Source organism: Nylanderia fulva, unplaced genomic scaffold (assembly GCF_048542155.1).
Source record: "Nylanderia fulva isolate GAGA-0341 unplaced genomic scaffold, ASM4854215v1 Scaffold17, whole genome shotgun sequence".
NCBI lineage: Eukaryota > Metazoa > Arthropoda > Insecta > Hymenoptera > Formicidae > Nylanderia > Nylanderia fulva.
In genome coordinates, this window is record NW_028189945.1 from 2,740,659 (window position 1) to 2,766,809 (window position 26,151).

General features: G+C 40.4%; 1 protein-coding gene and 1 long non-coding RNA gene across 19 annotated transcripts in view; one reads left to right on the forward strand and one right to left on the reverse strand.

Annotated features, from left to right (window-relative positions):
* Positions 1-675: 675 nt before the first annotated feature.
* Positions 676-13,267, reverse strand: LOC114938364 (uncharacterized). Of its 2 annotated transcripts, XR_003821064.2 has the most exons (5): positions 13,166-13,267; positions 12,465-12,594; positions 7,555-7,620; positions 2,748-2,893; positions 676-2,248 (listed from the first exon to the last, which is right to left on the reverse strand). It is a non-coding gene; the product is annotated as an uncharacterized LOC114938364 (long non-coding RNA). The 2 variants fall into 2 exon arrangements; XR_014924395.1 differs by having other exon boundaries at positions 2,748-7,620.
* The window catches only part of Glut1 (Glucose transporter 1), a 36,869-nt gene continuing 11,968 nt past the window's right edge, over positions 1,251-26,151 (forward strand). For 5 of the 17 annotated variants that reach the window (XM_085481179.1, XM_085481166.1, XM_085481165.1 and 2 more), the window contains exons 1-14: positions 1,251-2,160; positions 7,352-7,519; positions 9,500-9,878; positions 11,134-12,042; positions 16,916-17,192; positions 17,733-17,843; positions 18,239-18,334; positions 18,455-18,615; positions 19,107-19,466; positions 19,664-19,895; positions 20,008-20,220; positions 21,973-22,197; positions 22,442-22,581; positions 24,613-24,642. In XM_085481179.1, coding sequence (XP_085337305.1) covers positions 11,252-12,042; positions 16,916-17,192; positions 17,733-17,843; positions 18,239-18,334; positions 18,455-18,615; positions 19,107-19,466; positions 19,664-19,895; positions 20,008-20,220; positions 21,973-22,197; positions 22,442-22,581; positions 24,613-24,642 — 2,636 coding nt within the window. In that variant the 5' untranslated portion in view covers positions 1,251-2,160; positions 7,352-7,519; positions 9,500-9,878; positions 11,134-11,251. Of the gene's footprint in view, positions 2,161-7,351; positions 7,520-9,499; positions 9,879-11,133; positions 12,043-16,915; positions 17,193-17,732; positions 17,844-18,238; positions 18,335-18,454; positions 18,616-19,106; positions 19,467-19,663; positions 19,896-20,007; positions 20,221-21,972; positions 22,198-22,441; positions 22,617-24,612; positions 24,643-26,151 lie in introns of all 17 variants that reach the window. The other 12 variants (XM_085481167.1, XM_085481164.1, XM_085481175.1 and 9 more) reach the window with 12 other exon arrangements.

Consider the following 26,151-nt stretch of genomic DNA (forward strand, 5'->3'; position numbering starts at 1 on the left):
TCATAGCCACTCGTAATCGTAGTTCAACGCCGAATGCGTCGAATTCCGAGCGTTCACCATACAATTTGAGGTACGGTGTCGCAAAAAGAAGAGCCAGAGCCCTCCCTCATCCCTGTAATATAAATCAAAGACGAAAAGTAGAGACGACTCCGAGCGCATCACTGATATCTTCATACAATAAAGTTTCCGCACAAATGTTCCTTTCCCTCTTCCCTTCTCTCCTCGGACTCGATGACCGATGGTGCTGGATACCGAAAGACGTTCGGCTGCGAACTAAACTCGGAGACGCGACACACGACTTCCTCGGCTACACCGTGCGGATAAATCGAGATACGGGAACGAGGGAGAATGGAGGCGGTGGCGGCGATGGTGACGGTGATGACGGCGGTGGTGGTGGTGGTGGTGGTGGTGGTGATGGTGGTGGTGGTGGTGGTGGTGGTGGTGGTGGTGGTGGTGGTGGTGGTGGTGGTGGTGGTGGTGGTGGTGGTGGTGGTGGTGGTGGTGGTGGTGATGGTGGATGGTGGTGGTGGTGGTGATGGTGGTGGTGGTGGTGGTGGTGGTGGTGGTGGTGGTGGTGGTGATGGTGGTGGTGGTGGTGGTGGTGGTGATGCGGTGGTGGTGGTGGTGGTGGTGGTGGTGGTGGTGGTGGTGGTGGTGGTGGTGGTGGTGGTGGTGGTGGTGGTGGTGGTGGTGGTGGTGGTGGTGGTGGTGGTGGTGATAGTGGTGGTGGTGGCGGATGCAGCGCAGAGCAGCCTGATCAGGGTGGCGGCGGCAGTAGCGGCTGGCTATTGATTTCAAGGGCTTCCTTAGCCCCCCGCCTTGCCGCTGAATGCCCGACGGCTCCAGGTCGCCCGGAAAAGCTCGCGGTGCCCACGACTAAAATCGTTCGTCTCTTTTCCCGCGCGACGATCCCTTCGGGAGAATCTCCGGGTCTGGTGAGAAATCATCCCCTTAAGCGAAGATGCCGGATTTAATTAATTACGATATGTGAAATTGATTGAATTGTCAATTATAGATCATCCGCTACCTGGGGTTTGGAAATTGGGGGATGGAAAGGAAAAGGAGAAGGAAAGCTTTACAATATTGCGAGAATGTTGTTTCCGAATAAACGGACACATCTCGCGATAATGTAACACAGCTCGGGTACGAGTCGAGGTAAGGTCGCGCGCGAGAGGGGGTGCGTCCACCCTTTCCGTCCCCTCCTTCCTGGACAGGCGCCTCCGCGGGTTCTACGGCACTGCGCGAGTCGGGCCGAGCACAGACGCGGATCGCGGGGTGAGCCGTCGCTCGCCATACGTCGAACTGGGTGCCCCGCGTTGGGGCGTCTCCTGGCATCAGCGGGCATCGGTGTCGTGCAGTCGATCGGGGGACGAGCACCGTCTTCTGCGAGTGCCCGTGCGTGTAATCGTCGCGAGATAGAGCAAGAAAGAGCGTGAGAAAGCGACGAAGAGGAGAGAAAGAGAAAGAGAAAAAGAGAGAGAGAGAGAGAGAGCGAGAGAGAGATATATATATAGAGAGAGAGGAAGAGAGAGTGCGTGCGTTTTGTGCGTTCGTTTGTTCATTTTTTTCCTTTTTTTTTCCTTTCGTGTTTCGCGCAAACACGGTGCGATATCGGGTAACCAGCACGCAAGAGAAAAAAAATCGGAGCGCACGCCGATGGGCGCGACGACGATGACACTGCGACGATGTCACTCGGTGTGGTAGCGCGACCACGGTGGTGCCATAGCGTGGTCGTCGTTTCGCGGACCAGCTACAGCAGCAGCAGCAGCAGCAGTGCGGGCGTCGGCGTCGTCGTCGTCGGGTGTGCACGCGATCGGACGGGCAAAAGGGAAATGGTGTCCTCTCCGGATCGTACGGAGGTGGATAGTGACTACTGCTCGTTATCCTCGTCGCCGTCATCATCGGTTTACACTAACGCTAACGTTGCTCGTCGTGGTGCCGCCGTCGCCGTCGTCGTCGTCGCCACCGCCGCCGTTGTCGCCGCGTTTCACAGCGTCCTCGACGTCGTCGTAACTGCCACCGCCGCCACCGTCGCTGCCATTGTCATCGCCGCCGTGGGTGCCACTGCCACTGCCACTACTGCCGTTTTCGACGCGAGCACGATGATGGTCGTCCGCGCTGCCAACGAGGCTTTCATCGCGACGGTCTAACCCCGTGAGGGTGAGTGTCATCATCCCCTATCGAGTCTCTCTCCTCGTTCCTCGACGACGATTAGGAATACCGGAATAGAGGGTGTGCGATAGCGAAGCTGAAAAAAAAACCGTTCAAGTTAAAGAATGGCGTGTATGGAACCAGGAAGAAGGGAGATGGAGCGAGGGTGGTATTTCCTCGCGTTTGCTCGCTCTCGCTTCTCCAATCTTTCCTCTTTCCTTTCTTTTTTCCCTTCCTCCCTCTCGCCTCCCCCAGGTCGTTCTCTTGCTCGCGTCATGATTGCCGTGCCCCGGCGGCTAGTCGCCTCCACATAACTTTCGTCAATCGATAATACAAGACGTCCGCAACGTCGTGCGGCGCTCGCAAGATCGGGTTAGTTAGGAACAGCGAGGATTTCTTTCCACCCTCGTGTTTCCTCGCGCGAGGCGAAACAGGGAGTGCGACGGTGCCGAGAAGAGGCTGAGGTCTGTCCCCGACTATATATTACCATCGCGCTCCTCGAGCGCGTTCGAGTCGACTCGAACCATCGAGGGGCTGCGTTCGACTCGCGGACAGACGGACGCGGACAAACGGACGGACGGCGAGCACGAACGCACCTTCGTTGCTGGGTATTCGACATCGTGCTGCGTCTTGTCCTTCTCCTTCTCTCCTTCGTTTCCCTCTGGTCTCGGACAGAAATATCCTCCCCTCGAGCTGGCCCTTGAATTTTCAGATTTAACTTGCAAAAGCTGACGTCCTTCGCCTAAAAGAGAATTTATTGTAAATTGATTACTCGCTCAAGTAAAATATATGTATATCAATATGAGATTTTCAAGGTAAATTTTACTTTAACGGGACTTTAATTCGAGGGGGTGGGGTTGCGCGGATTTTCCCGAGGAAGAATCACGTCTCCCTCGGTGAAGGGGGAAAACGATTGAAAGTTTCTGCGTGCGTGGATCGCATTTTCCACATTGGAACGAATGTTGGCGATCGTGTTACCCGGATACGATGCGTTCCAGTGAAACGGTGCAGCGCACCAGAATGCGAGCGAGCGAGCAAAAGAGAGAGAGAGAGAGAGAGAGAGAGGAGGAACTCCACCCGGCGCGACGCGTCGCGACGCCGAGGTTCTACATCGCTACATTCGCGAATCACGTTTTATCGTCGCTCGCGTGACTCCCTTCGATGTTGCTTAATGAGATTCGGGGGGTACGAAGAAATCTCGAAATTCCGTGAACGCGAGCCACCGCGCGCGTGGTTGCCCCCAGGTGCGAGGATCCATTTTTAACCCTTGACGCTTATCGGGACCGGGCTAACTCGTTAGATTTCAGGCTAATGATCGTATCATGGCGTTCCTATTATAGGACGAATCTATAGAATGTCCTAGAGTCAGCGGATAATCGATATATCTCGTTGAGTCAATCTTTCTTTCGAGGCGAAGATGTTGGAAAACATATAATGACCTTCCGCGATCTTTTCAATTCCAGCTCGATATCACTTGGCAATTAAGTCGAGAAATTTAATCAAAGTTCTATGGAGGTAGAAAAAAAGCTTCATCTAAAATTGAATAAACAAATTAATAAATGAATGAAAGAATAAGTAATTTTCAAAAGGAATAACGCTGGTCTATATCATCAATTTTAGCACATCCATATGAAAACTAACGTTTGAAGCTTAATCCTTATATCCGTATCGTCTGTCGGAAGAAAAAAAAATCTCGCAGAATAATTTATCTCGCCAAGAAACGTTCGTCAATTATTAAAAATATTCACCAGCATATCCGCGACTCTCTTTGAAAAAAGGAGGCGCATTCGCGAGCGCGTTCCACATACATACAAGCACATTTGCAAAAAATATATATTCACTTATACGCCTTAAAAAATGTATAACGACTCCTCCTCGCTCTGGTGCCATCCACCCGCGCGCAGACGGGGTCGAGAGGGTTCCGTAAAAATTATTAATTTAACACGCCCGAGCGAAGACTTCCCCCGTCCTTTATTTTATTTGCAGTACGTGTCACCGCGTTTTGTGTCGCGTGTTTCGCCTTTGAAAAACTTTCCGGCCGATGCACCAGCAAAGGAATATATGTTCTTCGCGCATCAGCGACGCGTTTTTCAGAATAATGCACGTACGTGTCCTCGTAAATGCATATTTTCGCGATGACGTGAGACGAAATTATAACATCAACAAGGGTGCGAGAGAGAGGGAAAGGAAGAAGGGTGGTGATGATGGATAAACTAATGACGTGCGGAGACGCTAATCCCGTTAGTCATGTCGGCGGCTTGAGATGGGCTACTGAAATACCGATGCACTCGGGCTTTCGTTCATCAATATGGGATTACGCGACGCGTGTGTATAGGTAACATGTGGCTGCATCACATATACAGGGTGTTCTAAAACCACTGTGCTTCCTTTAATGACAAATTCTTGGGACTATTTGGAAGTAATTTTTCCTCAGTGAAAATGTCGAGGTAATTTTCAAGCAATTGAAAATAAATGGGTTTTCGCAAACTAAACCTTGTAGAAATAAAATAAAATCACATTCATCCATTAATTTCAGGTAGACTTTACTTTGATAGCATTTTAATTGAAGGCTTATTGTTAGTTACAAAAATTGGGAACGTGCGAAAAATGATGACTTCCCTCGACATTTTCGCTTAGGAAAAATTATCTTCAAATAATTTTAGGAATCTCTCATTAACAGCATGTCCGGGAATTTTGGAACACTATATGCACGCGACCAAGAGTGTATGTAAGTATACGTAGTGCTTTATGTAGAAAGTTGAACGGAACGCAGTGAACTTTGAACGCGAAAAAGGATTGCGATTATTTTCCCTCGATTTTAGATGATCGGTGATGCATTCATTGTCTTTTGTGTAAATCTATAACATGACCCGTAACATTGCCCGTGTTTCACGGCAAAATTATTGCCCGGTGCAGCGAGGCTAATTAATATTAGTTACCACGCGTAGCCTCGTTTCGGTAGTTTGCGCATTATGAAGGACTCGCGGTTGGAAGCGGAGGCAAAAGTTGCTCAAAGGAGATTCCTTTGCTCGATTTTCTTACCTAATCGAGGATTACTCGCATTATTTATGCGTGTAATAAATTGTATACTTATATAACAGAGCAAAGAACCTATTTCCTTCTTTAAAAAGTAATTAACTTTTTTATGGCAAAATCTCTATTTTTCTCGAAACATATCCTCTTCCTACACGCGGATTTTTATCGAGGATCCTGATTACACAATCGATAAAATAAAATACATAACAAATAGATAAAGTTCTCGTCTAACAATAAGTATCTTTAAAGCGAGATGCGGGTTAAAAATCGAGTAGTGAAAAGAAAGCACATAAATAGGACGAAGACACGGAATCTGCATCGCGAGAATAAAAAGTTTTTGGCTTAAGGGGATGCATGCGGATGATCGAGTAAACAGAGACGCAAAGTAGGACATACGTTCTCCCTCTCTCTCTCTCTCTCTCTCTCTCTCTCTCTCTCATCAAGAGACGTCTTCACCCCCCGTCTCGCGAATTTTGCGACTTCGCGGCTAAACTCGTTCACCCGGATGTCACAAAGCCGAAGATGTATTGCGAGATGCTTCGCAGGAGCGCATCCTTTCCCATTACGTTTGCGGTAGTGTGTAAATATTTCTGTCATTTATAACGTTGCGTTCTCTCTCTCTCTCTCTCTCTCTCTTTAAGACGGCTACGTAGGACGTCTCCTTATTCGCCTTTGCCTTATTCACGGCCGGTGCTTATTAAACTTCCTTGAAGCTTACACAAACAACGTGTACGTATAGCGTAACTATTTATTTTTTTACGAGACGCATCCAATGCGGATAAATTAATACTCGTGACATTTACGAGGTACGCTTGGAATGAGGTTCCTTATAAGGTCATTACTGTATAGGTGTCGATCTGGGTCTTGTATTAGTCGGACCGTGAGCACAAGGAACTTTATTTTAAACCGTTATATTAGAAAGCTTTTGTCAAGAAACCGGGGGAGGCGATATTTTAAAAAATGTAGTGTTCTTGAGTTTTTAGAACGACAGATTCCTTGAGATAAAATTAAAAATTGAGGTGTAGTACAAATCTGGTTTTAAAAATTAAATTCCAAGTCCTTGAATAAAATATGATTTCAACAGTTGCGATCATTGATAATAGTCTTACAAAAATTTAATTACGTAACTGCGAATTTGTGACAACTTCGTTTCCTAAAATGTTGGTACTTCTATACTGCTTGTATATTATTGATTCGACGTTCTCAAACATTAAAAAAATATCTTGATTAATTTCATGTTTCAAGTTTTATTTACTTTTCTGTTATTAAAAACAAGAAAATATTTTTGTCTTATATTTTAAGCCAAGCTATTATCGTAGTCACTTTAGCATGAATATATTTTTACACGAAATTCGTGGAAATAAAGCTAATTTATGCAATCATAAAACTGATAATTAAAGATAAAGCACATGAAAAATCAACATTACGACGTCTGCATAATGACATACATTGCCTCGTTCGTAACATATGTAGATAAATGTCTACAGCGCATTCAGATAATTCAAAGAAAACGAAACAGATTCGTATTTTATAAGTAATTAATTAAATGAGCATCAGAATTTATTTAAAAGATTCGCAATTATTTATGCCAGAAATGTTTTAAACGCGAATCGATTTGATTTGCAAACAGAAGCCCGATGTCTTTTTTCTTTAATCGTTAATAAAGCAAGTTTCTAAATAAAATATCAGACGTGCACTCAAGGATTTGCGTCACGATCAACAGCTTCCCTTTTAACACTTTATGATTTGACATATGATTTACTATTTCACTGTTTAATTATCAGTTTTATATTATAAATTTTATATTATCCGATAACAATTAACTAATTGTCTCTTTGGAAGAATTTGACAAAGACAGTTTGAGGTCAATATACATTGTACATAGAACCGCACAATATAGTTCTCGTAAAGACCCAGTATCGACGTGATTTTAATCGCCGTGCGTTTCTGCACGTTCTCTTAATCCTCGAGCGTAATTGCGAAATACCGCGAAAGAGAGAGACTTGACAAAGTGCGCGCAAACCTTGACGGCAAAAACACAAATGACAGCGTGAAGGAGCGAGAAGGAGAGACGAATCTAATTGAACGAGGACGCGACGTAGGGGCATACATGGTAGGAGAAATCGAGGGACAGAGAGAAACTCAAATGGATTTCTCGGTTCAGTCACAGAGTCGCGCCGGGTCGAGCGACAGCTCGACAACTTTGCGTTTGATCTCCGGTCGTTGGCGTTCGTGAACGCGTTTGACGACCCTCGGCTCGGATGCAGCTGGTCCTATACTCTCGGTTTAGGAGTCAGGATCTTCAAACGAAAAACGACGAGTTCGGTGACAGGTGAGAGTGCTTGTAGATCATCGATGGAAACTCACGCGTATGTCGGTGTCTGTGAACCGGTTTTCCCAGTGTGTTGACTTACGCCGTTTGAACTTTTCCTCCTGAAACAGAATTTTAAATTGAGATTAAACACTCAAGATATCATGTATAATATAATTATTTACGATACTGATAAAAAATATACGCGTCATATATATTTTATTATACAAACGGACTATAAAGTCATTTTATATATTAATAAATAATGTAAATATAGAGTAGAAAACCTAAGACTTGTCACCTTTCTTTCATATTTTTTGTCGATAATAATTGACAAAAATTTCAAATATATTATACGATATTCGAGGCTTTATTTTAATCTAAAAATTAATAATACTATATGTGTGTATGTTGATATTATAAATTATGATAAAGATATATCATTAAACACATTTTTCTCTATATGAGAAGCGATTACTTTTACAATTTTGTTCCTCGTTATCAAAGCAATTAGATTGTGCAACAGATTAGATTATAAATAGTTAATAGCGGAAACCAGTAATTCATTACGTAAGTGATAAACACACGAGATGCTTCGCATCATTTCATATTACTAGAATCGCGTTTTATTTCCTTATTATTCTAAAATCATACAATTGTAATCTGCGAGCTTTATATGGCTAAACAAACTTTAATCGGTGACTCGAACGTCCTTTGATAATATTATCGCACAACTCTGTCTTTTGTAGCGTTTTAACGCGCTTTTTCATCGTTTACTCACATTGTCGAAATTTAAAAACGCAATTATCTTTAAGGGAAAAATGTCAATTCCGTAACATTTTTTTTTACTGACATTTTGCGCACGTGGCGAAATTTAAATCGAAATTTAAATGGACGAAGCTCCAAAGGCGGGCCAGATGACAGTTCTCGTGGATTTACTTACGATGTAATTTCGAAATATGGACAAACATTTGCAAGCGAAATTATTCTGCGGAAACTCTTGGAAACTTGGGAGTTTGCGGCCAAACTATTATCAGACTTTATCTACCTGCTGCGACGCGGTTAAGCCATTATCAGAAACGAAGGAGAATCACGGGCGAAATGCGCGGAAGGACTTAACTATAGCTATGTTTAATGACACGTATAATTTACAATATAATTGTTATCCCTACTCCTTTATTGGGCACGCGGTGAAAAAAAGTTTCAGTCGCGTTTCACGAGAGATGCGGATATACGTATAGAAAGTTTCGCAACAATCGGTTGCGGATGTAATCTTCCTGTCGCAATAATTTCTATCAGTATTTATATTTACAAAAGTTTCCCCCGTTCTTTCCTTCCTGACATGTTTGCCTCTCTTCTCGTCCCCACGAAATTGCGACCTGATTATATCGAATAGCTCTCGACTTTCGTGTGTCCTTAACGAACAATAATCTTCTAGAATCCGGAGGCAATAATTTTTCACAATTTCCAAGAAAAAAGGAAAAGAAAGTAAAAATGCATTCCTCTTTTCTGATTAATTTCTAGAAGAACGATTGTAAATGTGAAGATAACATTCCACAAACTTATTATTTAATTAATTTTAGCTATTATTAATTAACTTTAGCGTGTCATAGATAAGTCTTTACGAGTCAAATTTCAGTACAATTCTGTCGACATTTACGAAAATTGTTTCTAACTCGATAATAATTCATATCTTAGTCCAGTGTCGCAACTTTAGAAATGTTGACAATATTATCGACGTTACCAAATACGGATAGGCGCATTCTTTTTTTTATCAGTTTTCAAAGTCCAAAAGACAAAATTAGACCACACGACGCATGACTGTTGCTTTTCTTATGCATGAAGTACAGATTGCGAATTAAAAAAAAGATAAGCGTTTAACTAAAATCTGATATGTCATCTTGGTCTATTGTCGATTATCGCATTTCAATTAGCAGTCAGATATTTCGTCTCGAGTATCTCATTGTCAGCGACGTTAACCGATATCTCCGTCTGTTTCAGGTACTTATCACTATCACTCGCCGTCTCGAATTGAATCCGATACAAGCCCGATCGATCGGAGGGAAGAAGAGGCCCCTCTGAAAACGCGATTACGTTAGTGCAACATCGTACAACAGAAACGCGGTGGAAATCCCCGCGTGCCTCTCCATTTTCGCATCCGTGTATATCGTCGTATTTACACCCTTCCCGTTCTACCTTCTCCCTCCGCGTTGTTTCGCTGTCCTCTTTCGCGTCGCGAGGTGATCTCTTTCGATAGCTGATAGATCGAAGGGTCCAACAACGGAGTTCCTTCTTCGTCGAGCGGAGCGAGCAGGTGCGAGACGAAACGTCGTGGCGTGATATATCATCGCCGGGCACAATGGCTTGCGAATTCTTTAAGGTGAGTCTGTATTACTTCATTTATGATAGATGACCCGTGTTTTCGATGATGATAAAGTTCATCCGCATCACATCCCAGGGTATACTGGTCGTTGTGAGTGAAACGAACTTCCGTACCCTCGAATTCAAGGTAACTAAAAGATAAGAGGGAAATTCTCAGGAAATTCTTATGAATGTTTAAGAATAGCGCTATTTTCGCGTCGCCATTAAAAATGCTGACGTTGAATTTATTAGGGGAGAGATTCGAAGCGCACGAATGGAGACTAAGTTTGTAATTTATCCTCTTTAAATATGAAGCTCCCCGTCTGCTCGAGAAAGCCCCGTAAAGTGGACCTTACAAATTACAGACTTCCATCACCGTGGCAACTTTGCATATGTTATATAATATGATTCGCTCCTCTTTTCCGATCATTATTCGCGAAGCTCATGTATCTTTAAGACCCTAGAAAAAGCCATCTGGTATCGGAAGCTTTTTTTACTCACAATGACTGAACAAAAGTATTACATTATTCTCCCGGAAGTATTTATGTCGATCCAAAGAGATCATCGCAATCGTGCAATCAAACATAATTAGGGGGAAAAAGCGGAATATATTTGGAATTGATTGTCATTCTTGGAACGGTTCAGCATTATCCTGCAACTCGCCTGCAGGCGACGTCATTCGCAGACTTCCGTCTCTCGTTGTCGCTGCAAAAGCCGAGGTTAGCAACCGTCCGAATGTGATGAGTCTATACAGTTTGTTCGCAAACCGTCTACAAATGCGGAGCAACTTCCGCTCCGCCGGGATCGCGACACTTCGGAGGGCAAACGCTATTATTTCAGTTATCCTTTACTCCAAGTCGACGCGACGCGACGTCTCGTATTATTAGCCGCGACACGAGCGAAAGCTCGAGCCGGCAAAGTTGGGGCATTTTGTATGCATGCGCATCACGGGCGAATTCTCTGTGAATTATTTCTTCGCGCTGTCTGCCAGACGGTTCTTTACGGCTAGGACACGCATAATTTTCTAAAATTTGTTTCGCATTAATCAACGCGCGTGATGGATTTCTAGATAGATAGGAATATCGTCATACATTGAAATTTCACCGCGCGCCGCCGCGATACACGATATTATTTTTCGTTGTATCGTGCATCTCATTGACTTCATCACTCTCTCTCTCTCTCTCGTTAACGAAAAATCTGTTCCACAAAATAATCGCGGAGACAAGCGTCACGAGAAAGGATCGTCACTGGGCACTTTATCGAAATGTCGTTAGTTATCGCAATGGATACGCAAACGGTAAAAAGAGGAGAGCATGATCGGAGAGGATGATCGGAGAGGATCACCACTGATGTATGTACGGCTTCCGTCTGTCTTTGGGCGCAGCTTGAACGATGGCCGATTCACGCGGCTTCAAGCCAATAAACCAGTTGTGGCAGAGCGCGACGACAGTGCCGACGGATCAGGATTCGGAGTGTCTTTACGAGGAGATCCCGGGCCTCTCGGGCCCCCAGGATACGGAGCAGCCGGCAGCTGGTGCCGGCGTTGGACGCACGGTGCAAGGGGAGGAGGACGAGAACGTCGGCGGCAGCAGGGGAAGTCTCGACTTCGGGGTCCAGGTTGGAGGTAGCGGCGACTGGTGGGGCGATCAATCCGGGGGAGGCCGGGAGGACATTGTTGCCGGCAGCGGTGGTACCATCCCCCGTAGCAGGACCCTCGGCAGGAACGGCCGGTCGGAGCGATCATCGGGCGCGAGTGGCGGTGCGAGATCGCGCAGCGGATCGGCCGATCGGCGTCGGCCTTCGGATCGGGCACGTCAGCAGGACATCGTTGTCGTCAGCAGGGTGGAGGAAGAGCGGTATGCCGCGCACAGGATCCGCGTGGACCCCGGTACAGGCGCCGTATTGCCGCCTCCTGCGGCTCAAGGCCACAAGCTGACCAGGGGGCGATCAACGAGCCAGAGCACCGTCGCCCGTTACTTGCACTCGGCCAGCACCAACGCCTCGGCGACGCATCACCATCATCACCATCACGGCGTGCACGGCCAATATCCACCGTCAGCCGGCGCCAGGTCGACCGGCAGCAGGCACCGCCATCATCACTCTAGCCGCGGCGCGTTCAGTAATGAGACGCAGGAAGAGGTACAGGAAGACGATGAAGCCACTCTACGGGAGTTGCTCGTAAGGTACGTTCGTACGATCCGGTCAGCGAACGACGAGTCTCTCTCGCACTCTCTTGGTTATACCACTATACCTTTCTCCTCTCGAGTCGGTGTACATCACTTTAGCTCCGTGAAAATTATCGCGATTATCGGCCGACAACTTTCGTGCCACTCTTACATGCCTGCTCTTACTTCCAAGAGGAAGAGTCGTTGTTGTCCAAGTTTTGTTGATATCTCGGTAGGATTATCGTTTGCGATACGAGCCGTTGGATACGGAACGATTCCCCTCGTTTTTTCCGAGAAACGAGAGAATGTACGAAAGGACGATATGCACTTCTTTTATTTACACCGCTTGTTTTTTAGGATTGCAAAGACAAAGATTTCTCAGGTTTTTGTGCTATGCAAAAAACAAAGTTAATCATGCAAAAAATTGTCTGGCTTATTACCGCTCATTTACATTCGCAATTCCGGGCTCATATGGCGATTAGTCCTCGGCTGCTGGGCTTCTTAGATTCTTTAGCATCCTTGGACTCGACGTAATCGTTATCGAAAAACCAACAAGGCTTTTATAACAACCTGGAAAAACACAAATTATACGTTATTCAAGAATGATTGGCGTCGCCACCGAATATGTCTCCAAGAATTATCTGGATTGTTGGACGTTGGATAGCGTCGATACGAGTTTGCGAAGGATTCGCGCTATTCGTGAATTCCGCAAGCTCTCGTCGACGCTAGTAACGTTGCAAACTATATATTCGCGATTTTTGAAGAAAAAAGTCCCACTTATTCGAATCAAATTCGAGCGAAAGCTTACCATTTGCTTACTATTCGCATTGTTCGTGTCAGACAACACGTTAAGCTTCTACGACCAGATCTGATTGAAGAAATTGAGAGCAATGACACTTGGCGGTGGTGTACATAATTTTTTTTTCTTTCTCGGCCGTAGAAGATTGACTCGGCGAACGTTGCGAAAACGAATGAGTTCTAATTTGAATTATTGTTCTAACATAGTCTAGCCTTAGAGTTCTTGTATTGACTTTCACATTAGTAGTGATTTTTTTTAGGTTCTTGTATAGAGAAATCATACTTTACTCTTTTCATGACGAGTAAAGCGTAGTTTTCTTTTAGTTTCTATATATATACTTACTGTTTAAATAATCTCATGTGGCATGATAGAGTCGCCGTTATTCTGCCATCATTCAATTTCTGAATGATTTACTCTTGGCTCGCTTTGTTTCTGAAACAAATTACGATTCTGATTTAGATTCTCGCTCGAAGAAATACATTGTCGATTAAATTATTGTCAATTAAAATTATCATGAAGAGTCATATATGTTATAATGATCGAGGAAAAAATATCATGAACAAATCTGCATCAATACTGGAAAAAAAATAATTTAAAAGTAATTATCGGTCTTTTTCAAAGTCTCGTTTGATATTCTCCCTTATCGCGGAATTCAGTTCAGAACGACATGCTTGTCCACGGATTCACTCACCCTGATGAAGGCTTCATCGTAGTTATGTTAACAGTTATGTTACGAGAGACATGGCACTTTAAATCTCTCTCGCGAGTAACTTATCTTAGTACTTTCGATAGAACAACGTGTTTACGAGCTCTCGAGACTTGCATACCAATCAAGAGGACACTTCTCGTTCTCTTTTATCCGCCGTGTTAAAGTGCTCTCTCCTCCTCGAAATCGATAACGCTTACTTATCGATCAAATAAAGCTTCGCCACCGACGAAAACGACTTTATACGACCGGTACCATTTTCCATAAACATCGTTCATTCGAGAACGTAAAACTGTGTTGCAAATGCATCCAGGTAATTCCGACCTAAGTGTGTGGCGGTGCCTTTTACTTTACGATAATCACGTGACGGCAAATTTAAAAAAAAAAGAGAAAAGAAAGAAAGAAAAAAAAGAAGGAAAAAAAGGAAAAAACGGACGCGTCTTCCCCGCTTATTATTTTATATAGACTCTCTATGTATCCGAGAATGCAATACAAGGCTTTGTGCCATGCCATTCATCATTTATACATAAATCACACTCGCTCTTAAGCTCTATTCTTGTACATATACTACACACTCTCGGTCTCATAACAGTTGATAATCAGACACTACCGATGCCGTTGTTATGGTTACTTGAATTTTTTGGCTGCGGCGCTCGCAGGCTTACCACTGATTGCTCATTCCATTCGAAATCATATCTCCCTTTCAAAGTCAGGTGCACAAATAAGCTCGCAATAGCACCGCTAGAGCTCGAAATGACGGCTAAAGATCGCAGACTAATGATATCCGGTCTGTATACACACGTGGACACAAGCAATTGGTTTCCAACGAAGCGATTCGCGATGAAATTCTATTGTTGCACCGCTATTGGTAAAAAGAATCGCGATTGTGCAAGAAAATTGCGGTCGAATAATATCCTAAATGAGGAAAAAAAATAGTATTTGGGATATTTTCGTCGATACATAATAGATGGATTGTGACTTCACTGTATAAGAATCTCAAAATGTTACTCACTTTTGTGCGACACAAATCTATATAGTTATAGTTAATAATCACGAGCACGATTCTGCTCGAGGATCTGCGCGATTGGATCCTCGCGAGATGACAATATAAGCACTACTACATATATACTTGTTGTTCGATGTGCCATCGCTGTGACTTATTTGTGTGCGTGTCTGGATACTCTCTATTCACTCTCATGAGATCATGCTGATTTTTTGTAAATTATTTTGCCGACTGTTCGTTCCGCATAAAGTGATGGGCCATTGAAATTGTGCAAGCTCGCTTGTGGACGCGGGCGGCTAGGCAGGGGTGAGTAAGCTGGCGGTGCGTCGCATGGTGATGTGTGAAGAACGTATATCTCTTTCACACGTGACGGCTCCGTCTCTTTCTTTTTTTTTTTTCTCTCTCTCTCTCGATAGAAGTGAATTGGACGTCACGATTACTAAATGCGAGCGAATATATCATTATGACATGATTTGTTGACTGAACCACGACTGTGTTTCCAAACTAGGTAAAGTTTTACAGAGTGAGTGAGATAAGAGAGGAGGCAGGGGCGGGGCGTCGTCGGGCCTTATACCCCCTCTCGCCGTGTACACGTGTTACCTCTCCACCTTTGGTTGTGGACAACCACTTGACAACAAGCAGTTCAGAGTCAATTGATTGGATTTGGTGGATAATCCAACGTACGTACATATGTCTCGTGTGAACAAAACAAAGAACAAATAGATCTCTGTGAGAATAAGACGAAATACTGAATCAAGAGGAGTGTGAGTGAGGAGGCGTAGAGGCTACTGTAGTTTCGGAACACAGCCATGGTCTCCCTACCTCCCAGGTACATGACAACATCATCACTGCTCTCTCTCTTTTTTTATCTTTTTTTTTCTTCCATCTTTCCCTCGTCTCTATCTGCATATATACGCTTATCAAAACTAGTTTTATGTACCACTTTTGATTATAATTTTTTTAAAATACAATTGAAAGTGAAACGTGTATAAAAAACGATCTTTAATCTCTCTTTGAATGCATAGATTCTTAAATGTACATATTCCTGAATGCGTCTCTCGATAAATTCTTGAATGCTTTAATTGTCGATTCCTTACTCTACGTCTCTCCGATTTCTTATAGTCTCACGTTGTCTTTTATCGTTCAAATAGTGGTACAAATCCCTTGTTTGATAAGTGTACATACTTTCGTCTCTCTATGTCTCTTTATATCTGTTCGTTACCCTTCTCTATCTTTCCTCCTACATCTTCTATCTTATCTCTCCCTCACGTCTCTTCGAATCATGTGCTCATTCATTTCTGCTATTCACCTGCTGCCATTCATTACACATTTTAGAAAAAAAATTTCTCTCTCTCTCTTGCTCTATTCTATTATATTCTATTCTCATCTTAAGTCACCCTTTCTGCTTGGCTGTGCACATCGATCGATGAGTTTGCCAATTCACCTAGTTTGTTCGAAAGTCTCATGATCCTTCATGATTACATGTGTGTACATTGAGCGTGTGCGAGATGTCAGTCATTTTCATTCACTTGCACATTTCTGCATCGTGTGGCCATAGAAATAATTGTACATATGCCAAATGAAGAGATCCGAAGACGGTTATGGTAATAGGCTTGCGAGATTCTAGAATTCACAGATAAAGAGTATCATTTCGACATTCTCTTTCTCTTTCTCTCTTTCTCTTCGACAAATATTGAAGCACTAATATATAATATCTACACACACGCGAATTCACAAACTTCCATCTAATATGTGCACAGCTGCGAAAATATATTTACATATATATATATAAATTCATACGTATATAAATAATAAATATTTATATATATATATATATATTTCCACTGTAGTGTCTGTCACTCCTCACACTCACCACACACACTTTAGACATGCTTTTAGTGGCGTTTATATTTTTGTCTGCTATTATTTTCTGCAACTTGACATTATTTACTATATAAATATATATTATATATAGAGAGAGAGCCGATTGTGTACATACATATATTATATACATGATATATATATATATATATATATATGTATATATATATATATCTGTTCACGTGCTATTCGTATTATAATTTATCCAACATTCCCATGAGCTGCCGAGCTAATGCTGGCTCATTGCATTTTCAAACTGTCAAGGGCAAACGTGTTCCATATTTTAACATCTATGCAAAATCTATCTATCGCCTTTTATATTTTACATGTGTGTTAATCATGCATTTTCATACGCGATATAAATATGACGCGAGAAAGTAAATTTACGTTTTAGCGACGCGCTAAACCATCTTGCAGGCGAAGATGCTCGGCAATTAAGCGTGGAGATAGTTGGATTTTATCTTACAAAAATAGGGAAATAGCTTTAGCATTGAACGTCTAGTGTCGGTGTGCTCGACAATGTTGTCGATCTGCTCGCCCGTACGAATCAGCGAGATTCACGCGGGGATTATGTGTGTGGGAACAGTCTGCAGAAACAGGTCAGCGTTATGAGTATGAACTTGAGTGCCAAGCTGGACGAGCTGCAGCGGGGTGACCGCCAGCTGGAGACCACCGTCGCTCTCTGCGAGATCCGCACGCAGCTGCAGGAGCTCACGAAGAGCGTAGAGTCTTGTCAGAGCGAGGTCAGCGAGGTGAAGCGGGACATGGTTGCGATTAAGGTACTCTATTCTTGCGATGCGTCTACTTTTTTGGATCCGAACGTTGTCAATCTAACTAAATTTCTGATTTAGACTGCTCTCTTTAGCAAATAATAATACCGAGATACATAGACAGGAATATTATTTCGAAGAAATAATTTAATAATATTAATAACATTTTTTAATAATATATGATTGCGCTGTCACTTTTTAAAATTAATATAGTGAAGAAACTATTATAGGATGATTTCATAATTTTTCTTGATAATAAAATAATTAAGGATATTATCTCTTTTATATATAAAAGTATAAGAGACTGTAGAATATCAATATATTCTTAATTCGAGATGTATAAATGGCGAATAGATAACTGTGGGAAAAAGTCATGAAATATGCGTGAAATATAATCGAGAGAAAAAATCAATATAGATTGCCGTAGAAAATTTCACATCTAAGAATAAAATTCCTGCGTCAGTTGACGTACCCTATTTTTAATCATGTAAAAATCGTATTTGGTATGTATGGAAGTGTGCCTCAGGTATTTTTTTTCCTGACACGCAGCACGAACTAGATACGGTACAGCAAGTTAAGGAAGAGATAGAGGAATTACGGGAGTACGTGGATCGACTGGAAGAGCACTCCCATCGGCGGAAACTTAGACTACTGGAGCAGGTGATTTCCGGCTTTAAAAAATGATGTTTTATTTTATTTTACACAACTTTCGTTACGTTTCGTTACGAGAAATGTTTTAATGCGAGATTTGAGTTGTTATGTTGCGAATGAGTTGTTGTTCTCACGTTATATATGCTTTAATTTGTTTAGCGACGTATATGATTTTTTTGCCGATAATGTTTGTACTGTGAAATTGTTAATAAAACTTGCAGAATTAAATCCTATGTTTTTGTATTTTTATTTAATTTTACTCCATTATTCTATTTATATTTGATGTACCTCATTAATTGCCTTTCCTTTCATCATATTTTCGCGTGTGTTAAAAGTATATATGTTGAAGGTAATTTATTTCACACATACGTAAACGCGTAAATAATAATTCCGATTATTTTCAGGGACTGACACTTTTCCTATCGTATGCGATATTGGCAGCTGTATTGGGAATGTTGCAGTTTGGATACAATACTGGAGTGATTAACGCGCCTGAAGTGGTATGTTTTTTTAAAACATAAACATGGCTGTATGTATGTATATACACTAAACGTCACTGATAATTTTCATAAACGAACATTTGTGTTCCTATAAATTAATCGCGTTCAACCTTTTTACAGAATATAGAAAATTTTATGAAAGATGTGTACAAGGATAGATACGGAGAGGATATTTCGGATGATTCTGTCAAGACATTATACTCCGTGGCCGTGAGCATATTCGCGATCGGTGGTATGGTGGGTGGTTTCAGTGGAGGAACAATCGCCAACAGATTTGGCAGGTTGGCATCAATATTATGTTCCTCGATTTTATACATAATCAATGCTTTGCAATATATAATACTTCTGCATGCTTTCTTTTTTATAATCTATTTTTTCACTCGAAATTTCCAACAAGTAAATACCCAGATAGCACAGCTATTCGAAAAGAATTCATTTGTATGTCATCAATTTCGACTCAAAATTGGTGACATAGAAATGAATTCTTTTCGAATAGCTTGCGCTATCTGGGTATATATGTACATATTTATTAAAAATTGCGAGCGAAAAGATTATAAAAAAAATGCCTGGATAAAGATTATATAATTTAAAAAACATATATATGTGTATTAATATTATGTAAAATCAGAAGATTTTACATAATATTAAATAAAATTTCGATATTTCATAATGTTTCACGCCTCGATATTAAAAAATCTGACTAATATTGGCATAATAATTATAAATGGAAAATACAGAAGTTAACTTTGGCCTTCTGTTTTTCGAATCGTAGAAAGGGAGGCTTACTGCTAAACAACGTGCTGGGCATCGTGGGGGCGTGCCTGATGGGTTTTACGAAGCTCGCTGAGTCGTACGAGATGTTGTTTTTCGGACGGTTCATCATCGGTGTCAATTGTGGCTTGAACACCTCGTTGGTTCCCATGTACATATCGGAAATAGCGCCATTGAACCTGAGAGGCGGCCTAGGCACGGTGAACCAGCTCGCTGTTACGGTGGGCCTCCTGGTCTCCCAGGTGCTGGGCATCGAGCAAATCCTTGGAACAAACGAGGGTTGGCCCGTTCTCTTAGGACTAGCTATCTGTCCTGCCATTCTACAGCTATTGCTGCTTCCAGTTTGCCCGGAATCTCCAAGGTAAAATCTGAAATTTACAATTGTAATGTTAAAACAAAATTTTTATTTTCATTTCCGAATAGGCTGTTCAAAGACTTCAATTAAGGATTCAGTTCGAGAGTAAAAATACATCTTTAATTTTTTAACTCGTTAACATTTCTGAAACTCACAATTGATACAAGCAATAGTATATATAATTAATAAAAAAATGGTTTCAGATATTTGCTCATTACTAAACAGTGGGAGGAAGAGGCTCGAAAAGCTTTGAGAAGGTTGAGAGCCAGTAACCAAGTAGAAGAAGACATTGAAGAGATGAGAGCGGAGGAACGAGCTCAACAAGCTGAGTCTACAATCTCAATGACCGAGCTTATATGCAGCCCAACTTTAAGAGCACCTCTCGTTATTGGTGTGGTTATGCAACTTTCGCAGCAGCTTTCGGGTATCAATGCCGTAAGTAACGATTTTCGTGGAATAACTCATCTCATCTATATATTTTCTTTCTCATTATGTCAATGTTATAATTTCTTTAAATCTGATGCGAAATTTTTGCGCGCATTTTCAGGTATTTTATTATTCCACGAATCTGTTCACTAGTTCTGGTTTAACGGACGAGAGTGCCAAGTTTGCAACCATTGGCATTGGTGCCATTATGGTTTGTATGACGCTAGTGTCCATCCCGCTCATGGATAGGACAGGAAGGCGTACATTGCACTTGTATGGTCTCGGTGGCATGTTTATCTTTTCAATATTCATCACAATTTCGTTTCTCATAAAGGTGAGTTAAAATTTTAATGCGCTCTTATGAAACATGTTCGTTATTATTTTAATGATAAGCTATAGTTGATAATTTAGATTTAAAATTTTCCCGTTGCCTGCTTTTGACAGTCATAATATTATTATAAGAACAAGTTACAAGAAAGTAGTTTAGCATTGTAAACAATATCTCGGAAATTCTCTGTTGATGTTTATCGCGCGTTAATTTAATTCAAACTGATAATTGTAAGAAAATAATTAAAGGACGCTATTCTCTCTCTACGTAATTCTATACATTGATACAATTTATTCAATGCTATTTAGAAGATCGTATAACGAAGAAGATTCTATTAATTACAACAAACTTATTTATTAATGCGTTTCTATACTGTTAAGAACTTTGCGCTTTACTAAGGAAAATCGCATCACAAACAACAAATGAATTGTACATAGCTACGTATTTGTGCTTTGACACTTTATGCACCTTGGCGAAAGGTGTACTTAACACTTTGTTCACAGCTGGAGTGCAGCACTGCACCGACAGTGAGAATCACTATTATATCTATACGAATTTTTGCATCACTATGTCAATTCATGTTAATTTTTTCCCGCCATTCATATAACTAATAAGTCACGTCCTTTACCCGCATGTCATTTTTTTTCTTTTGCATTGTAGACATTTTATATTATTATGATACATATGAACATTACTCGATCTTGCGTAAAAATTTTCAAACAAGACTAATTATAAATATATTTAAATAAAGATATTTATTTAAATATACTAATATTAATATAAATATTTAAGAATCGTTATTAAACACCTCTGCGCTCAACTCTTGGCTAAAAAAATAATACTAATCGATATTATAAAGATAGGAAAAAAAGCAATGTGTCATATATATGTATCATATAAGCTTGCACATTTTGTTACTTTGGCTTACTAGCAGTTTTGCTTCTTGATAACCCGCTTCCCTTCCCTCCCCTTCACCACTGACGACCTCTTTCGTGACTGTCTGGAGGAGACATTTACTTCCTGTTTATTAATCAGCCTATGTTCTACTTGGCTCAAACCTGTCACTCTGTATGTCGCAATTACATCAGCAATTAACATACTTTTGACGAATAATCTCTCTTACAATACGTATACATGTCCATTACTTTTTACGAATAAAATTCAATTATTCCTCAGCTACTGAATGTTTGGCACCGATGCTTTCATATCAGAATTTGATAAGGAATGTAATGTGTTCTTCGTGATAACTATGAATTACAAGCGTCGTTATTCGCACCTCATATTTTTATCGATGTTACATTGACGATGATTTCATACGAATTGTTCGAGAAAAAATATGTACACATCAGACTTGTATCTTCAAAACTGCTTTTGCACACGTGTATGTTTTGTGCGTACAACAACGATAATATTACATACTATATATAATCGAGGTCAAAGCAAATCCTGGCACTCATCATGAAGAGCAACTTCACCGCTTAACGAGAGATTTGTATTGTACTAACAAGGCACGTCATTATATATACGAAGGGATACTTTTGCCGCCAAAAATCACTTTTGTCGCCAAACGCCTTCATTTACACAGGGTTGAGCTACGCACCGCATGCAACAACACTACAAGATTATTGTGCATACGTTCGACATATGTTTCCGAATTTTCGATTTGAGTTCTCGGGCCTGCCGTGCATTTGTTTTGTTTTCTTCCTGAGGCTCCTCCAGCTGCTCAGGAAAGAAGAACATGATTCTACTGCCTGATAGGAGTTCTTTGGCTATGTGCAGGAAATGATTGACTGGATGTCCTACATCTCGGTGGTGTCCACTCTATGCTTCGTCGTGTTCTTCGCCGTGGGACCCGGATCCATCCCTTGGATGATCACGGCGGAACTGTTCTCGCAAGGCCCCAGACCCGCCGCCATGTCCATCGCGGTCCTCGTCAATTGGTTGGCTAATTTTTTGGTTGGCATCGGTTTTCCAAGCATGAAGGTAAGACGACGACGACGACGACGACGGCTAATCGTCGATTTCCTTTCGATAGATTTCGGGAGAACAAATTACAGATCGTTGAATGTATAATAGCCGAAAATTATATCATATCATGTATAATTATTTAACACTAGCGTGTTATTTAATAACACGATATAATGTGATAAATTAAACATGATATGAGTATGTAGGTTTGTTTCACAATTTTGTACAAACTTGCTACGCACGTATTTGTATGTTACAGACTAGCCTTGAAAACTACACGTTCCTACCGTTCAGTGCATTTCTAGCCATCTTCTGGATCTTCACGTACAAGAAGGTTCCTGAGACCAAGAATAAAACATTCGAAGAGATTCTAGCTTTATTCAGGCATGGTAACGACAGGTATGCAGCACATAAGCAACTTACTACCATCCCCAGTACGTACCACAATAGCAAAATGTTATATACATAATTGAATACTCTGCATCCGCCTCTCTCTTTAGTTTCTTTTCAAAGGGAATTCTCTGGTACTACGTACAATAATATATACATGTATATACTATACGTATATATAGCTACTACTATACGTATGTATAGCTTAAATCCGTAAATCGATAGTCCCTTCAATATGTATCCCGTTTTCATTTTTTTTCCTTTTGACTCGATACGTTTCGAAGTTAATTAAGAGAATCGAAAAATTTATCTTTTCGATAACTAATAACCGCACAAGTTCTTAACCGTTAATTGCACAAGGAGAAGGAGAAATTAGAGGGCTTAGATAAAATAAGCTTAAAATAATACATACGTACTCTTTTTGATGTATAATGTATACTGTTATCATATATCCGTCCGAGCATTCATCCGTCCGTTCTACGTTCGATAACGAAGATGTTCGTTATTTATAAATAGAAATTTTCTGAAAAATCTGCAAAAAATGAAAAAAAGAGTTTTATAATTTATCGAGACAATCGTGTTTTGTGTATTTTTCTCTATAAATATATATTGTATTATATATCTATGTTGGGATTAGTATATTATTACGCTACGCATTTTTGCATGCATTGCTGTTCTCGTTCGAAGCAATAACAGAAGTTGAACTGTGATAAAGTTTCGTTTTCTTTCGTTTTTTAGGAAAACAAAAAATTGATTTCTCTACTTATTACGGATTTGTACATACTTATATAAGTACGCGAGCTAAAGTAGAATTGTAAATTTCACCCTTAAAATTTCGTCACGCGCTTTATTTCCCTTCATTTGCATATATATTAGATGTTACAAAATTAGACCGACAAACTTTGAAGGAAGAAAGAAGACTGCAAAATAAACATGTTTTGTTAATATTAATTTTCTATACGTTTAGTTTTAATACTATATATATGAGATATGAGTTTGTGACTTCAGTTTGTCATCTTTGTATTAAAATTAATGGAATGCTCAAAAATTCTTCAATTTTTAAGCATTTATTGTTAAAAGAGTAAATTACTTTTATGTATTTGTACCGTAGTTTGTTTAAGATTAAAATATAATTTAATTTTTTCACTTATATATTTGTTTATTGTTTAAGTCACAAACTCCTATTTTTTTCATATTGTGTAGTATGAAAACGTCGTAGAAAAAATAGTATTAACATAAAATGTTTATTTTGAAGTCTTCTAATTTCTTTAAAACTTATCGATCTAATTTTTTAACCCTCTGTATATATCTCGAACTAGTTTCGTTTAAGCTGTTGCAAGGGGAATACATTTTTACATACAATTTACAAATATAAGACGCAAAATTGCGCTAATCGATAGCAAGTAGAAGAGGCAAACAAACGTGCACGATACATTGTGAAATCATGTAACGAGATTATTATTACATGAGAAAAGCGTTAAAAAAAAAAAGAAAACAGTATCCCGTAGGTTATTAGTTTCTGGAAGTGTAAAATATGAAACAACGTAATTTTAGCGTCTCGTTTAATAAAATATTGCGAGAACGAAGTACAAATCGCTCTTGATCCTCCCAACATCGGTCTGAGAGTTTAGATGATACTTTGTTAGATTTCCGAGAGAGGGTCATGTAAGAGAATTTACCTGCTCTATGTTACATAAGAGAGCAATCATGTAAACACTATTATTTGACTTATGAACGAAATTGCGATTTTTTAATTACAATTAATGTAATTTGTATAAGAGACACGTTATTTATTCGCGAGTCGCGAGTTCAAGTTGATGATTTTCTAGTTTTATCGTTAGATTTCAAGGCCAAATGTGGATATATATATTTTGTTTGTTTAACGTACTGTACATGTATCGTTTCAATAATAAAAATCGATTATTTCATACATGGTTCTCTGGGTAACCGATTTTTCGTTAATTTCCGTGTTATGTTACTACGATGACGACGATTGTGTTCGATATATCGTAATTGTGCTTTCTGTGTTATTCGGAGCAGGAGCAGCTTGCGGGACAGCAGACTTTATGGGTGAGTCCTGCTACACACGTTTCCCGTTACTATGGTGGCTGTTTGTTACAGTATATATATATTATACCAACATACTAATTATACTTATATTTAACTGCATGAAGATAAATGATCAAAGACACCACTAATTACATATTAAAAAAAAGGGATTATTTTTTATGCACCGAAAAGAGAACATTTCCATAACTATTCAACGAGCAATCAAAATACTTTTCTTCCCGCAAAAGGTTGATTTTAAACTCTCTCATAATTCTTAGAAAATATTTTCGTAAGAGAGATAATAAAATATAGAGAAGTTGAAGTAAATATTTTTCCATCTACTCCTCCGTCTTATACAAACTCTATTGTTCTTATTCTTCCTATTAACATTTCTTGTCAGATACAATTGAGAGAGAGATTGATAAAGTGCTTGAAAAATAATCTCGATTTGTTCTCCCAAAGCGTTTTATCATAACTTTGGTCTAAAGGCCTGGCATGTCGAAACATCTTTACTTATGTACTTATCCAGCTCATGCGAGTCTCCATCTCATTGCGTAATCAGTCAGACTGATTAAGAGAAAGACAGACAAAGAGAGAGAGAGAGACAGTTATACATACATAGCTGCATGGATATAAGTTATTATCATATAAAATTGTTCGTTTTTTTTCTCTTTTGTGGAGATACATTTCACAGTTTCTAAAAGTTCGTCAGGGCTATTATGTAATCGGCATAATATATGTATATAAATCCGACAAAGTTCGTGGTCTATCACTGCCGTTTATCCCGCTCTTCTTACATATAACTCGAATAAATCGTCGTGTTTACAATCACGGCACTTTGCTCGAATTCGAAAACACCGAGAAAACATTTTTCCGCGAACACATACACACATATACACACATACGTACAGACGTACCGTGGCTAAAATCACGTACATAACAGCCCCGATCACTTGACTTTTTCTCCTGGAGCCTCGTATTTTACAGCATGCTCCTTTTTAGTATACATACAATGCCCAGTAAGTGTTTCGGCGACAGGCAGAGTCTTGAAACAAGTTTTTATGTCGATAGTTGGCACGAGTTTATGGCGCTGTATTGTGTGACTTGCATGTTTAGTGCTTTACGTTACTGTTTGGCGTTTACCGAATTGCGTCAAGGGATATATTCGACGATGAAGGTCTGCGATCGAATCGGATGCAGCGGACATCCTTTGATCGCTTTGCATCGTCGCTCGTCGTCGTGTAAAAATCGTATGATACAATTATTCTGTGTTTCATTAATTTTTTCCTCCGAGAGTTTTCTTCGTTTCTCAATCGAAATGGGATTCTTTCTGGTATTTTCCCCTTTTCCTTCTTCGTTCCTCCTTCTTTTGCGATTACTTTCGATCCAAGGTTTTGCCGAAACATTCGAAGAACTCTCTTCTACCTGTCAAAAGGGATAAATCCGGTAGCTGATTACATTGTTTACGATTTAGCGAAAAGTTTCTTAAAGCCATTTATTTCTCGAAACAAGCTAATTAAGAAGCGCCAG